Source organism: Herpailurus yagouaroundi, unplaced genomic scaffold (genome assembly GCF_014898765.1).
Source record: "Herpailurus yagouaroundi ecotype Mexico unplaced genomic scaffold, PumYag 142, whole genome shotgun sequence".
NCBI lineage: Eukaryota > Metazoa > Chordata > Mammalia > Carnivora > Felidae > Herpailurus > Herpailurus yagouaroundi.
Window position 1 is genome coordinate 37,048,287 of NW_024412397.1, and position 27,276 is coordinate 37,075,562.

Sequence of the window (27,276 nt, forward strand, 5' to 3'; positions counted from 1 at the left end):
GAGAGAGAGAGAGAGAGAATGAATCCCAAGCAGGTTCCTCACTATCAGTGAAGAGCCCAACACGGGGCTTGATCTCATGAACCATGAGATCATGACCCGAGAAGAAATCAGACACTTAACTGACTGAGCCACCCGGGTGCCCTTTGACAAAAATGAATTTAAAGCACATGTATGACAGAAAGATCACGTCTTTTACAACTTTAAAGTCACAACAAAAAACTTCACACAGGCTATTTAAAACTTTGAGGGAAGTTCGAAAATATTCTTAGGTTGTATGTGGGGAGAAAAGGTTGATGATCACAGTTCTAGATTAATTCTTCTTTTTACTAGATGGAAAATCTGACACACACCGCAACTGGTTCTATCAGTGGTGTGAAAGAGTCATTCTCCAGGTCTGTGTCCGATAAGCCTTCACTCAAGATAAGGCGTAACTTGGGGCGCCTGGGTGGCTCAGTCGGTTAAGCGTCCGACTTCGGCTCAGGTCATGAGTTTGAGCCCCGCGTCAGGCTCTGTGCTCACCACTCAGAGCCTGGAGCCTGTTTCAGATTCTGTGTCTCCCTCTCTCTGACCCTCCCCCATTCATGCTCTGTCTCTCTCTGTCTCAAAAATAAATAAACGTTAAAAAATTTTTGAAAAAAAAAAAAAAAGATAAGGCGTAACTTCTTACTGGACACCCAGGCCAAGGGTACCCCAGACACAGACTCTCTGGCAAAAGCATTTTGCTGACAAGGACTTGCCTCAAGAACCCTGGCAGGGAGAGGCCAGGGTTCGAGGTCTGGCATTTGGAGTTATCTGTAGATGACCCCAGAAAGGAAAGAGACAGACTCTCTAAAAGAGAGTCCTGTACAACGCACAGGTTAGGACCAGAAGCTGGGCCAGGATGCTTGGGGCAGAAACCACTCCCCACTTCCCTAGCTCTCTGTGCCTCAGTTTCCTCATGGTAAATAAGGGATAGTAATATAACCTACTTCTTAAGGGTTAAGTAATGCTTTGAAATGCTAATTTCATGGAAAGTACAGGGCCTGGCTCATAATAAATAAATGTTATCAATTATTATTACTCTAAGATGGGAGCAGCCACAAGTATGATCAATAATTGATTTTGAACAATTGATTGTTCAAAATATTCAAACCCTTGGTTGCCCATTCCCCGCTCTGTAGAGCTCCTAACCCAGGCAATAATAGTGTCGGGCAGGCACACAGGCATGGGACAAGCACCTGCTAAAAATGCCTCGTGCGGTTCCGATTTGCACACTGCCCTCCCTCTGCTCCCCTCTCCAATTGTTGTAAGAATTATTGCAGTGCTCACACTTCAACAATGTAATTGTGTTAATGCCTGTGAAGGGATTCCAAGGGCAACTACCCTCTCGCAGGGAGCTATGAGCAATCTGTGAAAGAAATATGCATATATTAGAATAAAAATGGGCGCCTGGGTGGCTCGGTCAATTGTCTGACTTCAGCTCAGGTCATGTCTCACGGTTTGGGAGTTCGAGCCCCACGTCGGGTTCTGTGCTGACGGCTCAGAGCCTGGAGCCTGCTTCGGATTCTGTGTCTCCTCCTCTCTCTGCCCCGCCCCCACTCACGCTCTGTGTCTCTCAAAAAATATATTTTTTTTAAAAAAGAATAAAAGCAGAAAGCTGGAGAAAAGAGAGAGAAAATAAAGACACCCACCTATTAGAAGAGAAAGACCGGAAGTTGTAAGGCTCAGAGGCAGAGTATGTGCTCAAATGGAGAGAATCAGAGGGACTGTTAAAGGAAGGAAAATCCCACTCAAAACGCTGCATAGGAAGGGGGCAGAGCACTTCACTGTATTCGGTAGGTCAAACGAGATGCACCCCACACAGTTAGGTGTGAAATGCATAGATATTGTCAGACCATGCATGTTTTTAAAAACCTTAGGTTTAAAAATCCATTTTTAGTAACTGTGTTATAACAGAAGAGCTCTTTGATTCAAACACACGGCAGTTTTCCTCTGCCTCCTGCCTAAATCCTGGTAATTGTTTAGTTAGTGGCCAGGGAGTTAGTTTACACCACCACCGCCCTCTGCTCAGATTGGAATACACACACACACACACACACACACACACACACACACACACACACACAGCAGAGGACAAGCCAGTCAGTACAAGTAACATGCTGTCTCCTTCCCTGGATTAAGCTCACACGGGCCTCCAGGTGGCTGGATCTACCTGCTTTCCTTCTGGGCCTCAGCCTCCTTTTCCTTGGTGGGTAAGGGCGAATCCTCAAAGTCATAGGAGAAGAGGTGGAAGGGGCTGTGGGGCACATAGGGCAGCTTTTCTATGGTTGGTGATGCCTTCGGGGGGCCAGGCGCGGAGGAGGAGGGCCGGGAGGCAGAGGCAGGGGTCAGGGGTGGCAGCACGAGGGCAGGCCCAGAGGACCTGCTGCGCAAGGGGCCCCCCACTGCAGTGCTGGCTGGACATCGGTTTCCCTGGGAGACGGCATTCGAAGCAGTGGGGAGAGCTGAGCTCTGGGGAGCAGTATCCTTTCCAGCAGGGCTCTGCTCAGAGGCAGGGCGAGCCTCTCTGCCGACCCAGCAGGGTGGAGGGCAAACAGGGAAGGAAAGGGAAGTGAAGGTTAGGAAAGAGAAAAAGACACACAAACCCCCCACTACTGCTACGGCCACTTAACTTCAGAATCCAGCTATGTTTCTTGAGCTGCAGCATGAAAGCTGGCCGGCCAACAGAAGCTTTGGTTTGTTCAAAAATCCTGGCGCCCTGAGCTTGTCCATCTGGGTGGCAAGACTTGCTGAGGGCAAGGACACATCCTTGCAAACCAGTATGGCATGTGGGCATTTCGGAGGCTTTTGTGTGGAGAATTTAACAGAGCCCCTAAGGCTCTTCTTCAATGGCTTCCCAAGCCTCCCCAGTTTCTCCCCAATGGTTGTGTTGGCACTTGAATTTCCACAATTTGAATTTCATTTCTTTCTCTTGGTCAAATCAAGGTTCTGTCCTCCTCCTAAAAAGCCCAGTCTTAAGGAAGAAGCATCCCCCAAGCCCCATACTTTAGGTCACGGCTTTCAGGTGCATTCTTGAAAGGAAGTATGGAAAAGGAAAAAGAAAAGAGATGCTAGTCTCTTGCCAGGAGTACCAAGAGCCAAGGAGGGACTGGCATGATGAAGTCAAATTTTGCCCATTTCACACTTTTCCCACAACCTATCTGCACGACTAAGCCCATCTGGACTCCTTCAGGCAGCCCAATTCTGCCACAGTTATAAAACTTTTCCACCTTCACAGGACTGGATTTGGACCACTTAGATATTTTGAAATACACCCTTATAACCCGAGCATCTCCATTACACTCTGTATTTTTCAAAACCAGTCCCTCTCTCGGAGAACTGGGCTCCCAGACATGCCCATTGGGAATCAGATGGGAGCTGTTTTCTCTCCTAGCTCAGATTCAGAGCTCCCTCTATATAGAAAGGCAGGGACATACCAGTTGCCCTGGCTCAAGGGGAGAATGGGATGAGAACTCACTGCAGTCTCAGCCCAGGTCTGGCACACACACACACACACACACACACAGTGGGGACATGGGGTTGGCATACACAAAGCAGCAGGCAGGGCAAGCTGTGAAGGACACCAACCCAGCAGAAGTAAGCAGAATCTTTCTTGCCACTTTAAGGTCTGGTGGGATTATGCCAGGAAATAAATATATCCAGCTCAAAGTTAATGAGTGCCTTAGTAACTGTCAAGGTCAAGCCCCGGTATGCACAACTTTATTTCCCAAAACTGAAAAGCCTAACTGCACTTTGTTCAAGAATGCCCTCCAGCATCAGGTCATAAAGAAAACAGACCTTTCAGGGGTGCCTGGGTGGCTCAGTTGGTTAAGTGTCCGACTTCGGCTCACGTCATGATCTTACAGCTCGTGAGTTCGAGCCCTACCATCAGGCTCTGTGCTGACAGCTTGGAGCCTGGAGCCTGCTTCAGATTCCGTGTCTCCCTCTCTCTCTGCCCCTCCCCTGCTCGTGTGCCGTCTCTCTCAAAAATAAATATTAAAAAATTTTTTTTAAAAGATCTTTCAAAACAGTAAATAACCATCTACCTATGTAAGCAACAATCCTATGTAAAGACAGCACATCAGGAGGGATGTTTTGAAGGTTACCCTTCAAAGTCAGATTCTTCTCTCTGGTCCTAGGTGCTGTCCCATGAGAATAGCCAAGGGGGGATGGGTTTGTGTAAGTGGGCCAGAACATGTCCATTTAAACACATATGGAGCCATACCAGTGTATTACTGATTTCTACATGATTCCCTGTGGTTAATTTTCAACCTAAGGTGGGACTACCAACCAAACTTCCTCCCTTCCCAGAGCACCCCTAACTGAATACCATTCCCTTCAGGCATGGCAGCTCCAGATAGGAGAGGGGCTCTAATAGCAACCTTTCTTACCGCCCCCCCCCCCCCCCCCGCCCCGCCATTCTGACCTGTGTGGCTCACTCTTTGTGACCGGGCCATTCCTTCCCTCTCTCGGCACCTGCACCCTGCTGACTTCTTCCCAGACATTTATTTCCAAAGCAGGGAAACAATCACTAGTTTGTCAGATCACAGAAGATTCCACGGCCCCTGGGAATGGTGGGTGTCTCAGCACATCAAATGGCCACTTTTATGTGCACTGGTGGTCTGGACAGAGAGGCCAGGCGGCAAAGAATCACACTGACTTTGAAGTTGGTAAGAAAGAGGTTTCACCCTAATTTATCCAAGATCTCTTTGATTTTGCTTATTTGCAGAAAAACAGTAAAGGAGTCCATTTGCAGTGGTAATCAATTAAATGAAAGAACATTCGACTTTAGAATTACTTTTGAATACTAGAAAATGAGATTGCCTGTGATCAATTTTTATTTTTTATAAACACATCATCTGGGGAAAATATCTATAAAATTAAAAAATATCTGCAAGGTGCCTGTATCTGTTAACATTGCCTGAAGACAGAAAGAATGTATATTGGAAAGGTATGAGCAGAGGACAGTAAACTCTCTCTAAAGGCCGTAGAACCATGTTACTTATTCTGGGTATGAAAATAAATAACAGGAAGATTTTCTGGGCTGCACGGGATGAAAAAGTACTCCTGTCCACTTGGATAAAAAGCAGAGCTGCATCATTAACATCGTAGCTACCTGTGCCAGTTTAGCAAATATTACGTTAGTAAAATTAGTAGGAAGAAGGAGACACATGGAATTATCCTTAATACAATGCTGGAAGAGTTAATAACATTTTCTGATCAGACATGAACATCCTTCTAGTCACTGTCAATCTGACTAAGCCAAAGCACTAATGAGGGAGGGAGGAGCGGGGTGAGTTTTCCATAAAGCATCCTAAGGAAGGGAAAGTGTGGTTCTCTAATGAACACGTGCTCAGTTATTTCTACAAAACTAGTCGCTCTGTGGCTCCGTGCTCAGGGAAAAGGTTTGCCAGTGGGAGCCAGTGAGGAAGGGAGACCTGAAAGGTGGCTGGCTGCAAACTATCTATTAGGAAGGAACCTCGGGCTATTAGTGGGAGCCTGGGAGTGTCCAGGCTCGGTACCTTTCCTTGCCCTGACAGGGGGCATCATCCTCTCTCTCTTCCTCGGAATTGGGCTCCGTGACTGGTTGCTCTTCTTCCTCCTCCTCCTCCTCTTCCCTGAGACAAGGCAAGGCAAAGAGAAATGCACAGAGACAAGATGGAAAAGCGAGGTGAGTGTTACAAACGGGAAGAGGAAACAAAAAACCAACCGGGCCAGCTGGCTGAGATGAAAAGGACACAGTCTGAGAGGAGACAGTTCTGAGATGAGGAAATCTGAATGTGGGCAGAGATACAATAACCCGGCACAGGCCGAATTTCTTTGTCAAGTTGGCTGGCTGCCGCTGCCCTGCTCCCCCCACACGCGGTTCCGAGCAGCTTCCGGCCTCGGGCAGGGCCCTGCTGTGGTTTTCCTCCTCCACACGGAACCATGCAGGAGTGTCCTTGGGGATGTCCAGCTCCCGCAGAAGGCACAGAGTCCTCACCTCACCATGCTGGTTAGAAACCACTGAGGGTCAGGCCAATCTGGAACTCACCTTCATGGCAGGGTGGGGGTGGGGGGACACATGGTTTACAAGCCACTCCCTCACTCTCAGTGTACGTGGTGCAGGGCACGCTGATCCACTTCCACCTGGAGGGTGGACAGGTGGCCCGGGTGGAGTCACAACTGTCACCTCTGGGATTTCTCCTGGTGCCTCCGGCGATGAGTAACCGTGAGGGTGGCCTCAGTGCGGGGCCGCCTGCTGTTCCTGGTGGAGGAAGGCTGCCTGCAGCCGACCCACGACCCACGGAGAGCAGAGTGTGGGCGTGGGAGGCGGTGCAGGTAGCAATCCCACGACAAGTTTAACCCTTGGATCCGGTACTGCTGAAGCTCCGCCCTCGCCTTTCGCTAACGGAAGATAGTAAATTCTCACTTTTGCTTAAGACAGTTTAATTTGGGTGTTGTCCTTGCAGCTACATGAGTACAGGCCTCGATAACCGAGTCACTACCCTCCTTTGGGCTCTAAGCCCTGTCAACACCTGACTCCTGTCATGGCCCACACAGAACACCTAGCCCAGGCCCCGTGGACATATCAATCCCTCGTGTTCTTGAACTCTAATAACCTTCACCTTTTGTCACTTCAGCCCCTCCCACCCTGGACCTCACCATCAAACAGAACCGGTCCACCTTGGAGATCTTACATCCAAACCTCCTCCCCCACCCCACCCCTCCACGACCCCAAGCCCTCATTCACCCCCTAGCTCTCATTCACCTCCCGCCAGAGCTCCACTGTCATCTCCTCGAGGCCATCCTCTACCCTCTCAATGCTGCCAGCTCCTTCTCGCCCTCAGTCCTCCAGAATTCACCACTCCCCACCCCAGGCATCATTTTCCCAACATCTTCAACCCTTTTGCCCCCCCCCCCCCACTGTCCTCCGCTTGTTTTCTCTTTTCACTGAAGTATAAAGTACATTCAGAAAAGTACACAAATCACCGAAGTTTCGCAAAATAAACACATCCATAAAACCAGCACTCCCCTAATGCTCCCTTCCGACTGCTTCCCTTCCCTCCCTCACTTCAGACAGCAGAGGTCAGTTAGCCTGGCCTGGTTTTCTTCTGTCTACAAGGAATCATACCATATCCAGCTTCTTTTGTTCAACGTAACACTTGGGAGACTCATCTACACTGTTATAGGTCATTGCAGACCATTCATTCTCATTGTTATATAACACTCCCTTGTATGAATAGAGCACAATATAGTTTACCCATTCTACTGCTGATGATAACCAGACACTCTTCAGTTTGGGGTTATTTTGAACAGGGCTATTACGAACATTGTAGCACAGGTCTTTAATAGAACACATGTACATATTATTATGCAGTATGTTATCTAGGAATGACATTTATTGGTCATACGATACGCTTGGGTTCATCTTTATCAGGAACTGTTAAACAGTTTTTAAAAATGACCTGGTAGGGGCGCCTGGGTGGCTCAGTCAGTTAAGCGTCTGACTTTGGCTCAGGTCATGATCTCACGGTTTGTGGGTTCGAGCCCTGTGTGGGGCTCCGTGCTGACAGCTCACAGCCTGAAGCCTGTTTCCGATTATGTGTCTCCCTCTATCCCTGCCCCTCCCCTGTTCACGCTTTGTCTCTGTCTCAAGAAAAAATAAACATTAAAAAAAAATTTTTTTTAAATGACCTGGTAAATTTAAATTCCCATAAGTAGTATATGAATACACTGCCTGTTCTACATCCTTGCCAAGAGTTGGTGGTTTTTGTTTTTCTTTTTGAGTTTTGTCTGTTTCATTTTAGCCATCTAATCTGTGTGTAGCAACATCTCACTGTGATCTGAGTTTCCTTTCTCTGATGACTAGTGAAGCGGGGCACTTTTGTCATACTTTTTGGGATTCTCCATTCAGATATCCTCTTTTTGAAATGTAAGTACTTCACCCATTGTTTTAAATCCAGGTTGTATTTTTATTTTTGATTTGTACTTCTTTACATAATTTGGGGACAAGTCCTTCTGTCATACTTAATGCGTTGCAAGAATCTTTTCCCTCCCTGTGGGTTGCCTTTGGACTCACTTCACGGTGTCATTTTTATTTTATTATTTTTTTTCTTAACGTTTATTCATTTTTGAGAGAGAGAGTGAGAGAGAGAGCACAAGCGAGCATGAGAGGGGAAGGGGCAGAGATAGAGGGGGACGGAGTATCCGAAGTGGGCTCTGAGCTAACAGCAGAGAACCCAATGCAGGGATCAAACTCATGAACCATAAGATCATGACCTGAGCCAAAGTCAGAAGCTCAGGTGCCCCTCATGGTGGGTTTATTTATTTATTTTTTAAGTTTATTTATTTTTGAGAGAGACAGAGACAGAATGCGAGGGGGTTAGGGACAGAGAGAGAGGGAGATACAGAATCAGAAGCAGGCTGCAGGCTCTGAACTGTCAGCACAGAGCCCGATGCGGGGCTTGAACTCACGGACCGCGAGATCATGACCTGAGCTGAAGCCGGCCGCTCAACCGACTGAGCCACCCAGGCGCCCCAGTCATGGTGTTTTTTTAATAAACAAAAATTCTTAATCTTAATGAAGTCCTACTTATCTTTTTTGATAGTTAGTACCCTTTGTGTCCTGGTTTAAATTGTTTTGCCTACACCAAGGTCTCAGAGATATTCCCCTATGTATCCCTCTAAGCTTATTACCAAACTGTCTCCCTTGGGCTCAACAGCTTCTGAGTCTGCACCAAACTGTCACATGACTTGTGTGTGCCATGGCTTTACTCTCATGAGTGGCAGGACACGACCAGGGCAGGCAGCACAACGACCTACTTGGAGGGCCCACTTACAGAATGCCCTATGGTCAAAGCACTGGCCTTGCCCTCCTATCCAAATGGATGGAGAAAGAAATACTGCCTCACGGTATGCAGGAATTTCTATGCTTGATTTTAGTTTCAGACCGTGAAAAAATTAGTCAAACAGAATCTTTTATGCTGATCATATTTAAGATGAAGAATAAGTTCAGACAATTTTGCTTTTCCCCTCGCTGAATTTTCTCTTAAAGTAGAACTTAACTTTGTTTATATTTGTGCAAAAAGAATTCTGGGCCTTTGGCCCTTGTTTTTCAAATACCACTAGGGGTGTTTTGTTTTTAACTGATGGGGAGTTACTGCAGGGGACAGGTCTACTGTGAAGCCAATAGGCACTTTCCTTTTTACAATCGTCTCAAACTGGAGACCACCCCTTCCACGCTGGAAGAGACACTGAGAGGCCCATAGTCTGACCAATTCTGTAGGGCAGAGTTTTCTTCAAAGCCAACCTTACTTCCCAAATTTGGGTCTCAGGCTGATGTCACATTTCTTAGGCTTCAAAAACCAAACAACCAAACAACACAAACACAACCAAACAGGAGCACCTGGGTGGTTCAGTCAGTTAAGCATCTAAATTTGGCTCAGGTCATGATCTCACGGTTCCTTAGTTCACGACCCGAGTCGGGTTCTGTGCTGACAGCAAAGAGCCTGGAGTCTGCTTTAGATTCTGTGTCTCCCTCTCTCCCTGCCCCTCCCCTACGTGCTCTCTGTCTCTGTCTCTCTAAAATAAATAAGCATTTAAAAAAAATTAAACAAACAGGACAATGAATGTTGCTGAGCCTTTCAAAAGTACAACAGAAACATTTAAAACAGTATTAAAGTATATTCTAGGGCCAAAATACTATGGGTGAGGAAAAGTAAAGCCACAAATTCAGAGAAGGCATTTCAGTACACCTAACAGACATAAATTCATATCAAAAATATACAAAACATATTTTAAAAATAAAAACACAACTATAAAATTGTGCAAAACATATGATCATGGCCCGTAAACATGTATGAAGAGATAGTTTAGCCTAGCAATCAGGACATATAAATTAAGACCACAATGAGATACCATCTTATCTCTGCTTGGAAAAATTAAGACATCCAGAAACACCAAGCTTTGAAGAGACTATAGGTCATCTGACTCACATATTGCTGACAGGAGTGTGCACTTAGGAAAAAGAACGTATATTTTTTATCATGTCAAGTTAAATTCCTGTACCATGAGCCAGCAGTGCCACTGCTTGATGGCACTACTATACCCCAGAGCAGTGCTTCTGACTAGGGTGATTCATCCCCCAGGGGACATTTGTCAGTGGAGATCTTTTTAGTTGTCACGACTGGGGAGCAGGTGCTACCGTCTCCTGGCAGGTAGAAGCCAAGGATGCTGCTAAATATCTTGCAAACGTACAGGACCGTCCCCCGCGACAAAGAAAAATTCAGTCCAAAATGTCAGTACTGCCAAGGTTGAAAAACCCTCCCTAGAGATACTGAAACACTCGTGCACCAAGATAGGAGTCTAAAAATATTCTCAGCAGCACTTTTTGTAATTGCCAAAAAATGGAAACAACCCAAATACTCACTGGCGACAAAAACAATCAACAGGTTGTGGTATATTCCAAGCAGTGAAAATAGAGGACAGTTGACTTCACGTGACAATATGGATGAACAGGAGCTGCATAATGTGGAGAAAAGAAGCTCAAAAAGGAACAATAAATATGACCTTCCTGAAAGTTCATAAAGGCAAAACTGTAGGGTGGGTTTAGTTACATGTTTGATACTACTACGAAACAACAAAAAACCTGATAACGATAGACAAGATTTCACAGTGCGGGTTACCCAGGCACAGAGATGGGAAAGACGGAGTGCATGGATGGACAGAAGTTATGGGAAACGCTCTGGGTTTTTAGCCAGGCCATAGTCTCATTGGTGTCCTTTATACCAATAAGTAAATTGTACACACAAATAAGCTAGAAGAGGGCCACACCTGGACCAGCAAATGATAAAGTACCATAAACCAAAAATTATGAATGATCCAACGCCATACAATTGTGATTTTTACAACAATTTTTTAAAGTTGTAGGTTCACAGTATAATTGAGATGATGTAGAGATTTCCCATAAATAGGTAACAACAATTTTTTTCAAAAGCAAAAAATTTTAACTACAGGGCAAGAGGGCCCTCTCCCTTTATCCAACAAATATTTATTAAACACTTATTATGTGCAAGACTCTGGTTCCCACCCTTGGAGCTTACAGACCCATGGGGGGAAAGACATTGAACAACTAAATGTACCAAGAAGTATTCACCTGGGGAGTGGGGAGCTGACTGGCCGTGAAAGTGAGAATTCCACACAATGCTCTTGGGGTGAAACTCAGAAGGCCAAGGAGGGACTGACCAGAGGACAAGAAGAACTTTTGCACATGACATTGCCTTACTCAAGCCTTAGGATTCAGTCCAATTTACCCAGCCAATACTCTAAACCCCCTCTACCATCTCTCCAACTTCATCTCCTACGCTCCCTTCCTGTACCTCCCTATTCCAGTCTTCATCAGTCTGTTGAGGTTTCCACCCAATGCCCACGGTATGTCAGCTTCAGGGCCCCTGCAGGAGCCACTTCCCTGACTACAATGACTCCTCCAGCTACTTTTCTGGGGGACCAGACCCCCAGGGACATCCAGGAAATACGTGCTGACTGTTGCAGTTCTTTGGCACTGTGGACCTAGCATGACGCTCAGCACAGAGGCACTTGCTAAGGGTGGTCAAAGAACAAGATTGACAAGAACAGGGGCACCTAGGTGACTCAGTTGGTAAAGCGTCTGACTTCAGCTCAGGTCATCTTGCAGTTTGTGAGTTCGAGCCCTGCATCAGGCTCTGTGCTGACAGCTCAGAACCTGGAGCCTGCTTTCGATTCTGTGTCTCCCTCTCTCTCTGCCCCTTCCCTGCTCATGCTCTGTCTTTCGCTTTCAAAAATAAACATTAAAAAAAAAAAAAAAGATTGGCAAGAACAGAGATATAATCTCAGAGACCTCCCGCATTGCAAAAGAGAAAGATGAGGTCCAGAGAGGGCAAGTTCACACAACTGGCCAAGAAGACCTCTAGTCTCCTGATATCCAGGCTAATGTCTTTTTTTTTTTTTTTTAAGTTTATTTATTTATTTTGAGAGACAGAAGAGAGTGCAAGCAGGGGAGGGGCAGAGAGAGGGAGAGTGAGAATCTCAAGTAGGCTCTGCACTGTCAGCAGAGCCCGAACCCACGAACCATGAGATCATGACCTGAGCCGAAATCAAGAGTCGAAGCCTAACCGACTGAGCCACCCAGGCACCCCCAGCCTAAGGTCCTTCCTACCAGCCAGCTTACCCCCTGAAACCAAAGCAGAATCTCCACTGGTTTCATCACTCTAGCATCACTGCACTATTCTTCCAAAGCAACTATTCTTCTCCTGCACTGTGCTCAATCATCCCTCCTCTTGCACGGCACAGACAACATGATACACGGCATACTAGAACAATGGACAAAGCTGCTTATGGGGCCCAGTTACCCCAGACCTGCCTGGTTGCCCTGAGGAGATCAGTGTCTTGACATAAGTATGACACTTGACATAGGTATGACATTTGAGGCAACTAATTGGAAAGCTCTGTCAGAAGGTTTAGATAAGAAGGTTTAGATAAGGTTTATATGCTCCATTTAGTTCTGTAAAATGTACATGACTTATCAAAATTAGATGAAAAAGAATCTCTTAGAAATGTTTTGTTAAATTTATGACAGAGAAAGAGTCCCCTTGGGCTCCGTCCGCATCACTCTGTGTTAACAAATACTTAAACCAGTTTGAATTTAGCTTTGTGGTGACTCACACTTTCTGTTAACTTTAAGACTGTTTCTAGGTTACCAAGGGCCAAGATGAGATTTGAAAATTTCCAATTAGTGATCTTAATCAGTTAAGACACATATCTGACCAAGTGAAGCAGTGATTTCATTCAAAAATAGTTTTATTAGCCACTAAAAAAAAAAAAAAAAAAAAAAAAAAAATAAAAAAAAATATTTTTTTCCCAAAAAAAAAAAAAAAAAAAAAAAAAAAAAGCTTCCCTTAAAAGATTTTTGCCAGCCAAAAGAATGAAAAGACATTTAACTGAGCCCAGCTGTTGCTGATGTTTCCATGGTGAGAACCCAAAGTTAGACAGGAAAGTATTTATTGTCCCTGTAGCATGCAAAGTTTAGAAGGAGTATGAAGCACAGGCCATGGATACTGAATATACCTAAGAAATGGACCACTGGCCAGAATCTTCATGCATAAGCCATTATTTTGTTATTCTGCTTTATTTTTTTAAGTTTATTTTGAGAGAGATAGCCTGCGCAGGAGGGGCAGAGAGAGAGGGGGAGAGAGAGAGAGAATTGCAATCAGGCTCTCCAATGTCAGTGCAAGGAGCCTGATGTGGGGCTCAAACTTACAAGTCATGAGATCATGACCTGAGCTGAAATCAACAGTTGGATGCTTAACCGACTGAGCCACCCAGGTGCCCCTTGTTACTGCTTCAGAATAAAATACTAATGGATCCAACACACTCTTTCTGCTGAAAACAGTTTAATATAACAGAATTCCAGTCTGTAGAATATAAGCAACAATAGGAAAAAATGCATTAGCTAAGTTGCAACCAATTCAGGTGTAAAGCAAATCAATTCAATGATACCTATAGGCAGTGAGGTGCCTCACTACTTTATGCGGACTTTGATTTTATGTTAAAAAACAAACAAAAAAAAACCTTTATTCTAAGCCACAGATACTAGTAAACTCTGTTAAATGTCCCTTAGAGGTCTAGGAGAGAAGTGAAACCAGGATAAAGGGAGAATGGAATTCTCTATGAACTTTTGAAAACAGAAGAGACGCCAAGTCTGAGGCTGAGGTTTCAAGATGGCTGCCTCCAGAGGTGAAAACAGCCCTGCCCTGGGTCTGGCTTGGCTTCCTACTTATCTCACCCATACAATAAAGTGGAAAAGCAGAAAGGGAGCCCCCCGCTCTGGCAGCCTGTGAAAGCTGAAGACACATAATCGTGTGGCCATGAGACAGGTTCTCCCATTTCCAGAAGTTATGCCACTACTAGTCTCATATGTGTTTACTGGTTAAGCTTAATTTTAAATATTTCAAGTAATGGCCCCTCTCACACACACATTCTGTGTCGTGTTTTTCACAAACGGGAAGAGAAGTATACTGAAGAGTAAAAAACCTTTAGTTATCAATCAGGGCAACAGGATGTGTGTGTGTCTTCGAGAAGCACATCCCAAATGTAATCACCATAAGGAAGCCAATGTGTTTCAGAGTTTGTGTGCAGAAATAACTTTCTAACTCATGACTCAGTTTGATTCTAGAATTCTAATGGCCTTTTCACATGCTTTGGACTTGAACCCACCAGAGTCAACTCTTAATATGGCAATAAAGTACACATGATTGACATCTGGAGACAAACCTCAAATCTTAGATTTCAGCCAGGGTTTTTCTCAGCAACCTCATCTTCTATTTTCTACCCCCTCAAGTCGTGCCTCCAAATGACCAAGAGTAACCACATGACCTTGTCTGGGTAGCATTGGCTTTCCACTTCACTGGCCATCCGCTGGTGAAGACGCCAATAAAGAATGAATTGTACAAAAAGGAGGTAATAAGGAGAGAAAAAAAGAACAGCAAAGGGCCAGAATTACCTACAAAGGTCATTGCCAAAGGAACTGGGCACGTGCCACCAGTCCACACGTTGCCCTGCACAATCACACAGTTTCCACAATGTTCCGGTTTGGGGCGCAGCCTGGTCCAAGAGGGAGGTCCAGCCAGCAGTGATGGCCACTGAGTCTTCCTCTACTGTGGGCCTCAAATTCTCCACGGCACAAAGAAACCTCCAGCCTAGTGAGCCTCACCCTTGAGATACATTATTTTAAAATGTTAGTGCTCAGGTCCCACCTTCAGGAATTGTATTCAACTAGTTTGAGGTGTAGCCTGACCCTAGGTGATTTTCAGTGCTGCACACGGTTGAGAACCACTGCCTTAGTCCAAGGTACCAATGCTTTTCAGTAGTTCTGCATCAACGGCTACCACCCAGGGTCCCACGGGCCACTTTTCCTCACCTCCAATCGGATCCCCACCAGGAAGACAAGCATCTCTTCAGATGTGCGTGGCTAAGCTTTACATGCCAAATAACCACCAGACTCCGTGCTTTGGTTTCCAAGGTCCTCATGACTTCACCTGTTTTCTCTGCAACCTCATCTCTGTGTCACCTCTCTGTCCCCATCCACACCCTATAACCTTGTCTCCTGAGACTCCTGTTCACTACCCGGGGCCATCAAGCTCTTTCCTCCCTTTGCCCTGTGAATGTGGCATTCCCTCAGCCCAGTGAGTTCTTCTTAACCTTGAAAATACAGCCTAAATGCCAGAAGAGACATCTTGGACGACCTTCATCCTACTATCCTTCTTTCTAAAGAACCTTTTAAAATTAATATGCAATTACAGGAATATCGGCTTCCTTCAAAAAGTCGAATATTACCGGGGAGCCTGGGTGGCTCAGTCGGTTAAGCCTCCAACTTCAGTTCAGGTCATGATCTCGCAGTTTGCCAGGTCGAGCCCCACATCGGGCTCTGTGCTGACAGCTCAGAGTCTGGAGCCTGCTTCGGATTCTGTGTCTCCCTCTCCCTTTCTGCCTCTCCCCAGCTCATGCTCTCTCTCAAAAATAAACATTTAAAATAAAAAAAGGGGAATATTACTGATAAAAATGAAGTCCCCCTGGATCAGAGATAACCACTGCTACAAATCAGGTGAGAAAATAACCACGTTAAAAAATTTTTAACATATATTATACTACAATCTTTTTTTTTTTTTAATTTTTTTTTCAACGTTTATTTATTTTTGGGACAGAGAGAGACAGAGCATGAACGGGGGAGGGGCAGAGAGAGAGGGAGACACAGAATCGGAAACAGGCTCCAGGCTCTGAGCCATCAGCCCAGAGCCCGACGCGGGGCTCGAACTCACGGACCGCGAGATCGTGACCTGGCTGAAGCCGGACGCTTAACCGACTGCGCCACCCAGGCGCCCCTACTACAATCTTTTTATACAGCAACTGACATAACAAGTGGGTTGGTACTTCTGAGATGGTACATTTCCTGTAACCGCTGGCTGCATTCTATAATCTGTTTAGTCCATGTGGCACTTACCTAGCCGTTCCCCAGCTCTTTGCCCTTACAACTGCTCTTCCTGTCCATAACCTTGTGTCCTTCTGCAAGTTCTCCTCAAGGGTATATCCTCATACCCCTGAGACCCTCCATCACACAGCCCTGTTTACTTCCTTCAAAAGCCCTCTTCCCAAGCTGCACACATTTACTTGCTGCAATAATTACACGTGCACCGTCTGAGGCTTCAGAAGGGTCATTTGTACCATTTCAGCTCAGAAGCAGGAAGATGGCAGGCACGAGAACACACGAGCTGAGTGAAGAATGCATCAATATGATTCTTCTTTCCTTTAGCCCATCAACTAGTATTTCTGCCACAAACTCAAGGCAGTAATCGTAATATAAAATTTCAATACTAAGAAGTCGGTTAATGTAAGGCTACTCTGAAATGACTTGCTCAGTACTGGGGATTTCTCTCCTAGAGGCATGGAAGCTTATTCATTTCCTTACAGACATGAGCTATTATGATGTGGACCCAAGTCCCAAGTCCCAACCATTTTTTTTTTTTTTTTTTTACAAACACAAAGGTACCTCATCTTGGTTTCATGTTTTTTTCTCCACTTCATGATCAAAATTATTTACCTTTCTATTTGGAAGAGCATTTTACAAAGCTTGTCACAGGTGAAAAAAAAGTTTTTAAGTATCTTCTCAAGTCTAGGAAGTCGGTATTTGTTTCAGTTTGGAGGCTTGGCACGGACAGAGTCACAATACCCTCTGTCCCACTCATACTCTGCCCTGTCCTGAGACCTCTGGGAGACAGATACCTGCACGCAGCAGGGCCTGACCAACCACTTCCCCGTGGGGGCCCATCTCTAGCCATTTTTAATCTCATGTTTATAAAAGCAGAACCACACAGTGGGGGGGGGGGGGAAACTCTCAGGAATGGAACTGTTTTTCTGGGGCAATGTGAATACCGTAGTTGAATATTCCTGAAGTGTGATATAATTGTCTCTGAATTCCTGAGTTAATGTGTCTTTGGGAAGCATGCTCTATCACAATCATCAAAAGGCATTTGGGCTGCAGATACCTGTCCCAGATGTGCCCAGGCTTCCTTAAATTCTCCAGGGCACTCTCAGAAAACAAGGCTGGCTTCCCTCTTGGCTAAGCCTCCCTGGGATCCCTCCAGGGAAAGCAGGCTGGAGGGTGGAGGGTGGGGGTTGGTGGGGGAGTAAAATTCACTCATTTACTCTTTTTATTTAACATACTCTAGGGGTGCCTGGGTGGCTCAGGCGGTTGAGCACCCAACTTCAGCTCAGGTCATTATCTCACAGTTTATGGGTTCGAACCCTGCATCAGGCTCTGTGCTGACAGCTCAAAGCCTGGAGCCTACTTCAGATTCTGTCTCTCTCTCTCTCTCTCTTTCTCTCTCTCTCTCTCTCTGCCCCTCCCCCACTCCTGCTCTGTCCCTGTCTCTCAAAAATAAATAAATGTTAAAAAAAATTAACATACCCTGTGCGGAGCATTCTCATGCTAAGCACTTTACCTGGCTTACTCCTTGAATTCTCACAGGGGCTTCTGACGTTGGTACTATTATTGGATGAGGATCTGAGGCACAGAGTGGGTAAGGAGTTTCCCCAGAGTCACACAGCTAGTAAGCCAGGATCTGAACCCAAGCAAGTAGTCCAACTCTAGCATCTAAGCTCCTAACCACTATGCTACTTCTGCTATGATCATTTCTTTGTGGCTGGGGGGTGGGAAGCGTCTTCTAGGTAAGGACAGGAAGAAGTCACTAATCCTTCCTTCTTCCAGATTCTTTCCTGAACATCCACGGTTTTCCTACTGAATTGATGAGCAATGGTGTGCCTACCAGCTCTCAGTCCTTGCTCATCTCACCAAGGCCCCTTCCCACCAGGAAGTTCAATGACACCTTGACGTAGGGCACCATGAGACATATTTAGACCATAACTACATGAGACATATTTGGGCCATGGCTACAGCCCATGTTAATTTTGGTCAGTTTCTGAGCTGTAAAAATAATCTCACTTAGAAATAAATATTTTTTCAGCATGAATACAATGCTCCTGAGATCACAGTCAGCATGTTGAGCACGTGCTGTGAGACAAGAATGACGTCAGGCCAGGTCTCTCTTTCCTTGGGCCTTCCCTCTTCAATTTCCAAAGCCTATTCCCAAAAGGCTCTCTTGCAAAACGAGACCAGCCTGACTTCTGGCTGCTCTTTCTTTTCTGCCATGTCAGCTTTGGCCTCTTCAAGCTACATTTTCAGGGTTTTATCTCCCTGTTCGTTCAACCTTTATCAATGCAGAAATACCACCAAGCTTCTTCCACAGACTCTTGTCAAGCAGAGGCAATCGCATTCCTCCTTGTGTGACTGGATTCAAACAGCTCCCTCACTAATCATTAGAACACCCCTGCTCCATTTCCAAAGGGATCCTGGGAATTGCATGAGACAGACACTCACTCTTTGGAGGGGCCACCCATACCCACACCTTCACGGACTCCCAAGGAAAATCCAGCTCCGCTAGAAAGGGCTTTGAGCATTCAGAACATGGATGGGTAGGTGTGCATTATAGGAAACATGGTATATGTGTAGGTCAAGGGGAAGCAGGCTTGACACTGAAAGAAAATTCCCAAAGCAAGTCAGAGATTTAACGAGACACAAGGACCTTTCCTTCTCTTTGAAATGTACTCACTATGGCTTCCACAGTAAAGGCTGTCTCTTCCTGAAACATCGCACCATGGCGGCCCACTCTAGCTTGAAAAATATTCACCCTTGAGAACGCCAATTTCAAGGTTCATTGACTTGAATTTCTTGGCACCAGCACTTCACTAGATGCTGATTCTACACGTTGTTTTCCAGGGCTAGATAACCAGCCGCTGCCACACTCACTTGCTCTTCCCCTGGGTTATGGCGTCCCAGTCCAGACTTCAACTGTCACCTACACGTACTCGAGTTCCAGAAGCGTCTACCCAACTGACTTGTGACGACCCACTGACACCCTTAATGCCCAAAGCTTGCGAAGTGGCCTGACAGCTACCTCATGATGCTGGACCACTGGCTGCCTGGCAACACCCCACAACCCTTCTTCTCACCACAAAATGCACTCGCCATCCTGCAAACAACATCCTCCCTGAGTCTCCTCACCTGCTCCTACTCGCCACTCTCCTGGTCACAGCCTGAGCCAGGCCCTCTCCTGACCTGTTGGCATAGCCTCACCCATCTCTCTGTTTGCCATCTTCTCTCCACTCCTCAGAGTGGTCTCACCGGAACACAACCCTGATCACACATCACTTAAAATTCATCAGTAGCTATGTTCAGTGTTAAAGATAAAATATTGCCAGTTTCTTCAGAACCTAGAAAGATCCCCAAATTCAGTGTGGCAAAGTTCCAAATATATGCAGATACTGGTCGAATCACTACGTTGTGCACATGGAAATAATATAATAGAGTATGTCAAGTATACTTCAATTAAAAAAAAAAGCAGCGAAGGGGGTACATGTGTGGCTCAGTCCGTTGATCATCTGACTCTTGAGTTTAGCTCAGGTCCTGATCTCATGGTTTGTGGGATTGAGTCCCGCATCAGGCCCTGTGCCGAGCATAGAGCCTGCTTGGGATTCTCTCCCTTCCTGTTTGACCCCTCCCCCAAATAATTTTTTTTTTTTTTTAATTTAAAAAAGCAGCAAAGTCCAGGGGCACCTGGGTGGCTCAGTCGGTTAAGGGTCTGACTTCAGCTCAGGTTATGATCTCGCAGTCCCTGAGTTCGAGCCCTGCATCGGGCTCTGTGCTGACAGCTCAGAACCTGGATTATGCTTTGGATTCTGTGTCTCCCCCTCTCTCTGCCCCTCCCCAACTCGCACGCGCTCACTCTCTCGCTCTCTCTCTCTCAAAAGCAAACATACATCAAAAAAAAAACCCAAAACACTAAAATGTAAAAACCAGCAAACTCCAAATCCCCAAGAAATCTGCAATCTAGTCACAGTGACATTTTGAGAAACCAGAGATCCTGCAGATCCTGCCCCAGAAATCAGAAGGAGCTTTGCAAACCTGCTTCTTCCTCAGGCCTCAATGCTGCTGCCTTTTCCTGTAGTTTCTGCCAGTTTCAAGCTCACGCCCCTTGGCCCCCAGGGCTCTCCCCTCCTACCACCCCTTACTATTCAACACTCAGGAAACCAGAAAGAGCCTTCTGGACACTAAATGGTAAATACCGAATGGCTGGCTGTATTCCAGTCGTACCTACCTCACAAGGTCACATCCCTTTTGTCAGTGAACCCATTTATAACACATCATTTGCCTCAGATAAATCTCCCTAGGTAGCCACTTGCCGCTCACGGTACCAGTGGTTGTTAACCTGGCTGTTGTGAAATCCTCTAGCATGTTTATGCCAGTGCACAAAATCTTCTCTCCAGCTCACGTCCATATTTATTTAACAATTACCTTCTTTAAAAGGACAACATCCAGGAAAGCTCCAGGGCATGGAGTGACTGTGGTAAAAACACTGAGTTAAGCACACGTTTGTGTTGCTTCTCATTCCTCACCCACCGCCCTGTGAAGGAGGTACTATCATCCTGAGCTTCCAGGGGAGAGGACTGAGGCCAAGCCCAGAGAGGAAGTGTAGTCTGTGGCTGTGAAGACTGCGCAGGTGCTCTCGACCGCCTCAGCCACTGCTCCTTTAAACCGCACTTGGCCAAAGCCACCCCCAGGACCCAGGACTGCAGGAGTCACAGAGTTGTAGATGTTGCAGGTTAACACCAATTACACAACACCTACTTGCCTCAAGTGTTTTGTCTGAAGATCACTGCCGTTGCTAACTGTTTCCAAGAAGGAGCTAGGACTACTCTGCTATTTCGGCTACAAACCCTCCAACTAACTGGCCAAAGAACTCTGTCACCTCTGGCAATGAAGTCCTGTGGACAAGGCGTGAGACAGACCACAGAGCAACACGCTGCCCTAAACTCGGCATCCAAACACGCCTCTTCCTGTCGAAATCTTAGAAGATGAGCTCACCCACCCTGCATGTTTCCATAATTAGGCTCCCCCTTTGCTCACTGGTTCCTGTGGCTGATGGACAGGTGCCAATACCCCTTCCTACTTCTGCAGGAAAACAGAAAACAAGTCCTGCTCCAATTGCCTCCCTCCAGTTCCCACTCTGAGGCCCAGCCTCAAGACTTGGCTCTCCTCTTCCCACCACCCACTGGGCCACTAACTGGGCCTCACATCAGGCATGAGCCCCAAAAAGGTGAGGACAGCCTCGTCTCCAATAGTTGTTAACTCTGGCTTCCTCTCAACCAGATGACCTCTATCACCAAGATAACGGCTGCTTAGTTACACGATTAACAAGGAAGGCTTGTTCCATGGTTGTAGTTATTGCTCTGAATGCTTCAGAACTCTTTAGGAACCGTCTTGTCTTCAGTGCCAATTTTTGAGAAAAACAAGCAAATCAGTATGATTATCTCAGGATCACAATCCAACAGTGACTGTAAACAATACAGCTCATTAGGACTACCAAGTCACAGTAAATATTTGCTCTGAATGATTTTCTGTCTTTTCAACAAATCTGATTCATCCTCGAGAGAGGAAAAACTTGTTACTACTGAACACATTCTGTAGGTTCAGAGACTAGTTCCAGGGGTGTTCGGTTCTGAATGCACACCCCGGACGAGGAATGAATGGGTTCAAACCCAGCTGTGCCGCTTGCCACCCGTGAGATCGGGGGCAAGCTCTTTAACCTCTCTCCGCCTCAGTTTCCCAGCCTGTAAAATGGGGAGGAGTCTTCTACTTTCTTCATGCCATTTACAACACATGTAATTTTGCTTAGCACAACAGCCAGCACCAAGGAAGTGCTCCATAGTGCTAGCTCCGGCTATCACTACTTACCTCCTAGAGAGTGAAGAAGCAGCACAGCAGCCTCCCAGCACAACACAGAGGCTCGTTAGGAAGAGGATACACTTCCCCGAATAAACACGACACCGAAAAGATGCGCAGGCAAATACCAACACGTGGCATACCCTAGCAATATACCTGAGGCGTCCACCCAAAGGCATCATAAAAGGTATTTAATAGACAAGGAAAAATATTTATGACACAGTTGTCAAAAGTTAATGCCTAGAATGCATCAAGAGTACTTACATTCTGCCTGCTTTTGTATCTGAAAATTCCCGTACTGAAATATGAAATGTTGACATAGAGTAGCCGTTCATCAATGAAAACGGATGAACCATTCAGGAGACAAATGAGCCAAAGATATCAACAGGCCATTCTCAGAAAAGCAAAGTTCAACAGCCAACGAAGCAATTAAAGGTGAACAACTTCAAGAGTAATTTAAAAAAAAAAATGCAAGGTGAAATGCTGAGGCACATTTCACTTTTCAGAAATACTAATTTCAGAGAAACTCCTAACATCCAGGGCTGGTGATGGTATGAGAAAATGGTCAATCATATGCTGAGGGTGGGACAACAAAGTGGTAGATAAAGGCCAATACAGTGGTACCATTATTTAGAATGTAAGAGTCCTTTGATCTAGAATCTCACTCCTAAGCATCTCTCCTAAAAGAATGCTAACATACGTGTACTAACACGTTTGTATATGCTCATCCCAGAAAGTTTAGTACTAGAAAAAAACTTCAATCAAACCATGGCAAGATGCATGAAGGCGTCCTGTTTTTACAGTATGTCCCCATAACGGAACACTAAGCCACGAGTTTTAAAAATGTACAAACATGAAAATCTGGAAGTAGTAACTCATAAAGATGGCAATGTGTACTTGATAGTTGCTTACTAATTGCCAAGTCTCAGGGATGTTTTTTTCTTTCTACAGAATCACAGGAAAAAACAAACGTATTTTACAAAAATGGGGAAGGACAGGGACTCTGGAGGCAGACCGCCTGAACTCGAAAACCAGCTCCACTATGTATTAGCTGTGGGCTCTGGACAGTCCTTTCAACACCCTGTGCCTCAGTTTCTACTCCTTCCACATGGAGATAGTAACCACACGTAACTCACGGGGCAACTTAGTAGAGTTGGTACACTGAAGCTCTTCGCATAATGCCTGGCAGATAATGAGGTGAAGCCACTGTTGCAGCTACTGCTGGTGTTATTGTCACCTCTGCACTATATAGTCTGAATACTTCCGTTGTGGGGGCGTCTGGGTGGCTCAGTCGGTTAAGCGCCTGACTTCGGCTCAGGTCGTGATCTCGTGGTTCGTCAGTTCAAGCCCCGCATCAGGCTCTGTGCTGACAGCTTGGAGCCTGGAGTCTGCTTCAGATTCTGTGTCTCCCTCTCTCTCTGGCCCTTGCCCTCTCGAGCTCTGTCTCTCGGTCTCTCTCTCTCTCAAAAATAAATAAACATTAAAAAAATTAAAAAAAAATACTTCCGTTGTATATCGCATAGTTGGTACCACACATTTACATCCTGTACCTTTTTTTTTCGAGAGAGACCACGCGCGCACGTGAGCACTCTTGAGCAGAGGAGGGACAGAGGAAGAGGAAGAGAATCTTGGGCAGGCTGCACGCCCAGGGCTGAGCCAGATGCAGGGCTCGATCTCACGACGCCGGAATCACGTCATGAGCTGAAATCAAGAGTTGGATGTTTAACCGACTGAGCCACCCAGGAGACCCATCCTGTATCATTTTCATTTGGAAACACAGAGTTGCTCAGTATTGGGTGCCCCCTATGTGCCTGAGGTCATATCTAAATGGACACACGGCTATTGGTGGCAGAACCAAGCAGCCTCTTCCATGCTTCAGTACCTCCATCCTAGGTCCCCTGCTGCAGCGATTCCAAATGCCACGCTGGGGAGGACTGTGCAGACTGGGTGCTTGTGTACTCTCTAGGAGCCACAGCCTATTCTCCACCAGCAGGTGCAGACTGAGCTTCTGATGCTGGGGTCTGCACTCTGTCCCCGCACAATACCCCGGGCTGACTCCTCTTCCCTGAAGCACAAGTAGACTGACTAGCTCCTGGGCAGCCCCTGTGGCCTGTAGCCCACCTGGGCATGGGCCCTCCTGGTTTCCCCTTCTCTGGGATTAGCTGGAGCCAGGCTATACCATGCCTCTGCCATTTGCCGGTCTGTCTACAGGGCGGACTGTGTCCAGTCCCTCCCGGCAGCAAGCTCAAGGCCTGGCCACAGTCCATTTACTTCCTTATTGCTTTCAACGTATTAGAATGAGTGCTTTTGTGCAACACACATTAAGCCTTTAAAATGTTTATCTCTTATCTAACTTACATGACAAAACAGCAATTCTTGAATTTAACTTTTTTACGTCCTGACCACCAGCTGAGAATACCACCAGCCAAGAGGAAAGTGTCCATTGTTCCTTCTCAGCCCCGAGTCCTGAACTCCACTCGAGCATCTGTCAGCCCTGGGTAGACAAGAGGGTCTCTAGAGAGCTGGTCCCATGTTCCTACTCTTCCGAATAGCTCCCTGAGCCTGGCTGAAGGATGGCACACCTTCGGTGATATGACCATTGTTCTGTCTTGCCGCTGTGTTGTATGGCTGGTGTCACGTTCCATCGTGTCAATTTTGGGGAATGTGATAGATGTGAAGCTGACTGGAGTTGGGTTCACTGGGCATGTGGGTTACTGAGAAGATCATGAGATCTAGTCAAACCTCCGGTCCCCCCCCCAAAGAGGGTCCAGCATATTCCCTGAGAATTTGAAATGTAAAACTTTGCCAAATCAGTTAAGACAAAAACAAACAAAAAAGGGACTCTACTTTCTAGCTGGGAGCCCAGAACTTTGAGAATTATCTTCTTCGGAAAAAAAAAGGCAACTTCGACTCATGCACATGAACATTTGAAGGTAGACCCACAGAGTTCCATGTGCCTCTAAGAAAAACACTCCCTTTCCAACAGTCAAAGTACTTCCTACCTCAGAATCACCCCTAGGAAGAATTGAAAATTGTAGCCAATTACATGCTGTCCTTTAAGGTGGGGTTTCTCAGATTCAGCACCACTGATGTTTTAGAACAGGTATTTCTTGGTTGGAGAGGGCTGTCCTGAGCATTGTGGAATGTTCAGCAGCAGCCCTGGACTCTACCCATCAGGTGCCATTTGCACTCTGCACCCCAATTATGGCAACCAAACATGTGTCCAGACATTGCCAAGTGTCCTGAGGGACAAAACCGCCTCCGGCTGAGAACCATGACCTTATGGGAGCACTGGAACTGATTCCAGGATGCTCCCACCTCCCAGAGTAGCCCAACCTTTCCTGAACTCATCACCATATCCCCTTCTCCCCACTGGCTTTGTGTGTCTCCTAATCTAACTCATCTCCTGCCTTTTCCAATCCCTTCAACCTTCTGCTGTGCCCTGGAATTTATGAGTAGCTCTCAGCAAGATCCCCTATAGTCTCAACCTCTTCATGGAATATTCCTTGCTCCTACCCTGAACCGTTCCCCACAGCTTTCTCATATCACATGATGGGCTCTTCTCTCTTACCCCACATACTCCTCTTTGCCAATTCCAGATCATTTCCCTCCCAACCTCCCTCTAGAAACCCAGCCCCTTAGAACAGGAGCTGGCAAACTATAGCCTGTGGGTCAAATCTGGCTTACCGCTTGTTTTTATATAGTCTGTCAGCTAAGAACGGTTTTCAAATTTTTAAATGGTTGAAAAGCAAACCAGAAGAATATTTCATGACATGTAAAATTCAAATCTCAGTGTCCATACACAAGTAAACACATTTGCTTACCTATTGTCACGGCCGTTCTTGTACTACACAAAGGCGGAATGCAGTCGAACGGTTGCAACAGAGACTGTCTGACCTGCAAAGCTTAACATACGTACCACCTGGCCCCTGACAGAGAAAGTTTCCAACCCCTTCCTTTGAGGCACGCGGCAGCGGTCTGTACCATCCGCTCCCAACCAGTTGTCACCATCTACTACCCGCCAGGTCACTCTTCCATGTGTATTAAAATATACACAGGACTGAAGGCTGGATGGCACAACTGCTAACATTAGTGGCTGAAGTTCAAAATTACCTCTACAGGTTGGAATGTTGTGTGGAAATTGACAGGGTGAAAATTTTCATATATTAAGTCCCATGCGATGTTCATTATCAGAAAGACTGGCATACAGAGCAGGAAGAAGATCTGCTATGTTTTGACAGAGGAGAAAACCACGATGAACAGGGAAACATTATGGGGAAATTTTATCCATGTGAGAGAATGCTAAGCAGCAATAGAGCTATAAGATTATGGAACACACTTAGGTCAGAAGACCTTCCTTAAAGAGGGAAAAATTCAGGACTAGAGTTAGGTGCCCCTGAAAGGAGAGTGTCTGTGTGTGGAAGTTCACAGAATGGTCTCCTGCTCTAGGCTTTAAGACTTTTTCTCCTAAGATTATATCCTGTTACAATTTAAACCAGAAACACTGATCCTTCTGCTGATTTGAGGCTAAAAGTAATTTTTTCTTGGTAAAAAATGAAAGCACCACCATTTTTATTCCTTCCAGTGCAAAGATGGAAATACAAAGATGAAATTTATAATTTAAGTGCAGGGGCACCTGGGTAGCTCAGTCGGTTGACCGTCTGACTTTGGCTCAGGTCATGATCTTGCTCATGGGTTTGAGACCTGTGTCAGGTTCTGTGCTGATGGCTCAGAGCCTAGAGCCTGCTTCAGATTCTGTCTCCCTCTCTCTTTGCGCCTCCCCTGTTCAGACTCTGTCTCTCTCTCTCTCAAAATAAATAAACATTAAAAAAATTAAAAAAAAAATAGAATTTAAGTGCAAAGATAAAACTCATTATGGCACACACAGTCACAAAAGATACTTTTAGGTGACAGATGACCAATATTCATACTTGATTTGGTAAATGCTCAGTGTAGAAGTGTAGGTTTCTTAAGAAACCAAAACAACCCAAAATGTGTTTGGAGTCTTAGTCCTTACTGGAACTAAAACACATAGCCCGGTAGGCTTAAGTCTTAAGGAGACTGAGATTTTTCTGCTTTTCAACTCTTCGAATTTTTATATTTACATCAAAAAAACACACCTACATGGTATGTAAATAAAATTCCCGCTCCAAAAAGTCAGAAGCGCTAATCTCACTCAGTGACTATGTTTGGGAACGGTGGATTAGGAAGTGGTCCTGTGTGATCTGGACATTGAAAGGCAAGGGCCAAAGACTTGTGTTTAACCCACAGCTCAGTCCCTTAGTCCTGGGATCATCACAAGTCACTGACCCCCAGTTTTCTCACTTGTAAAAAGAGGATGAAGATGCTTGTCCTGCTAGATCCTACAGAGAAATTCAGATGATGTAAAAGGACCACCTGAGTGGAGA

General features: G+C 45.8%; 1 protein-coding gene across 14 annotated transcripts in view; it reads right to left on the reverse strand.

Moving 5' to 3' along the window:
- Positions 1–27,276, reverse strand: part of FHOD3 (formin homology 2 domain containing 3) — a 472,216-nt gene that overhangs the window by 120,677 nt on the left and 324,263 nt on the right. For 6 of the 14 annotated variants that reach the window (XM_040479033.1, XM_040479034.1, XM_040479032.1 and 3 more), the window contains 3 exons: positions 5,541–5,636; positions 2,192–2,545; positions 1,671–1,745 (listed from right to left, as the gene is read on the reverse strand). The exons of 3 other annotated variants lie outside the window; for them this stretch is intronic. In XM_040479033.1, the coding sequence (XP_040334967.1) occupies positions 1,671–1,745; positions 2,192–2,545; positions 5,541–5,636 (525 nt within the window). The remainder of the gene's footprint in view (positions 1–1,670; positions 1,746–2,191; positions 2,546–5,540; positions 5,637–27,276) is intronic. 5 more of the 14 variants (XM_040479036.1, XM_040479037.1, XM_040479035.1 and 2 more) reach the window with 5 other exon arrangements.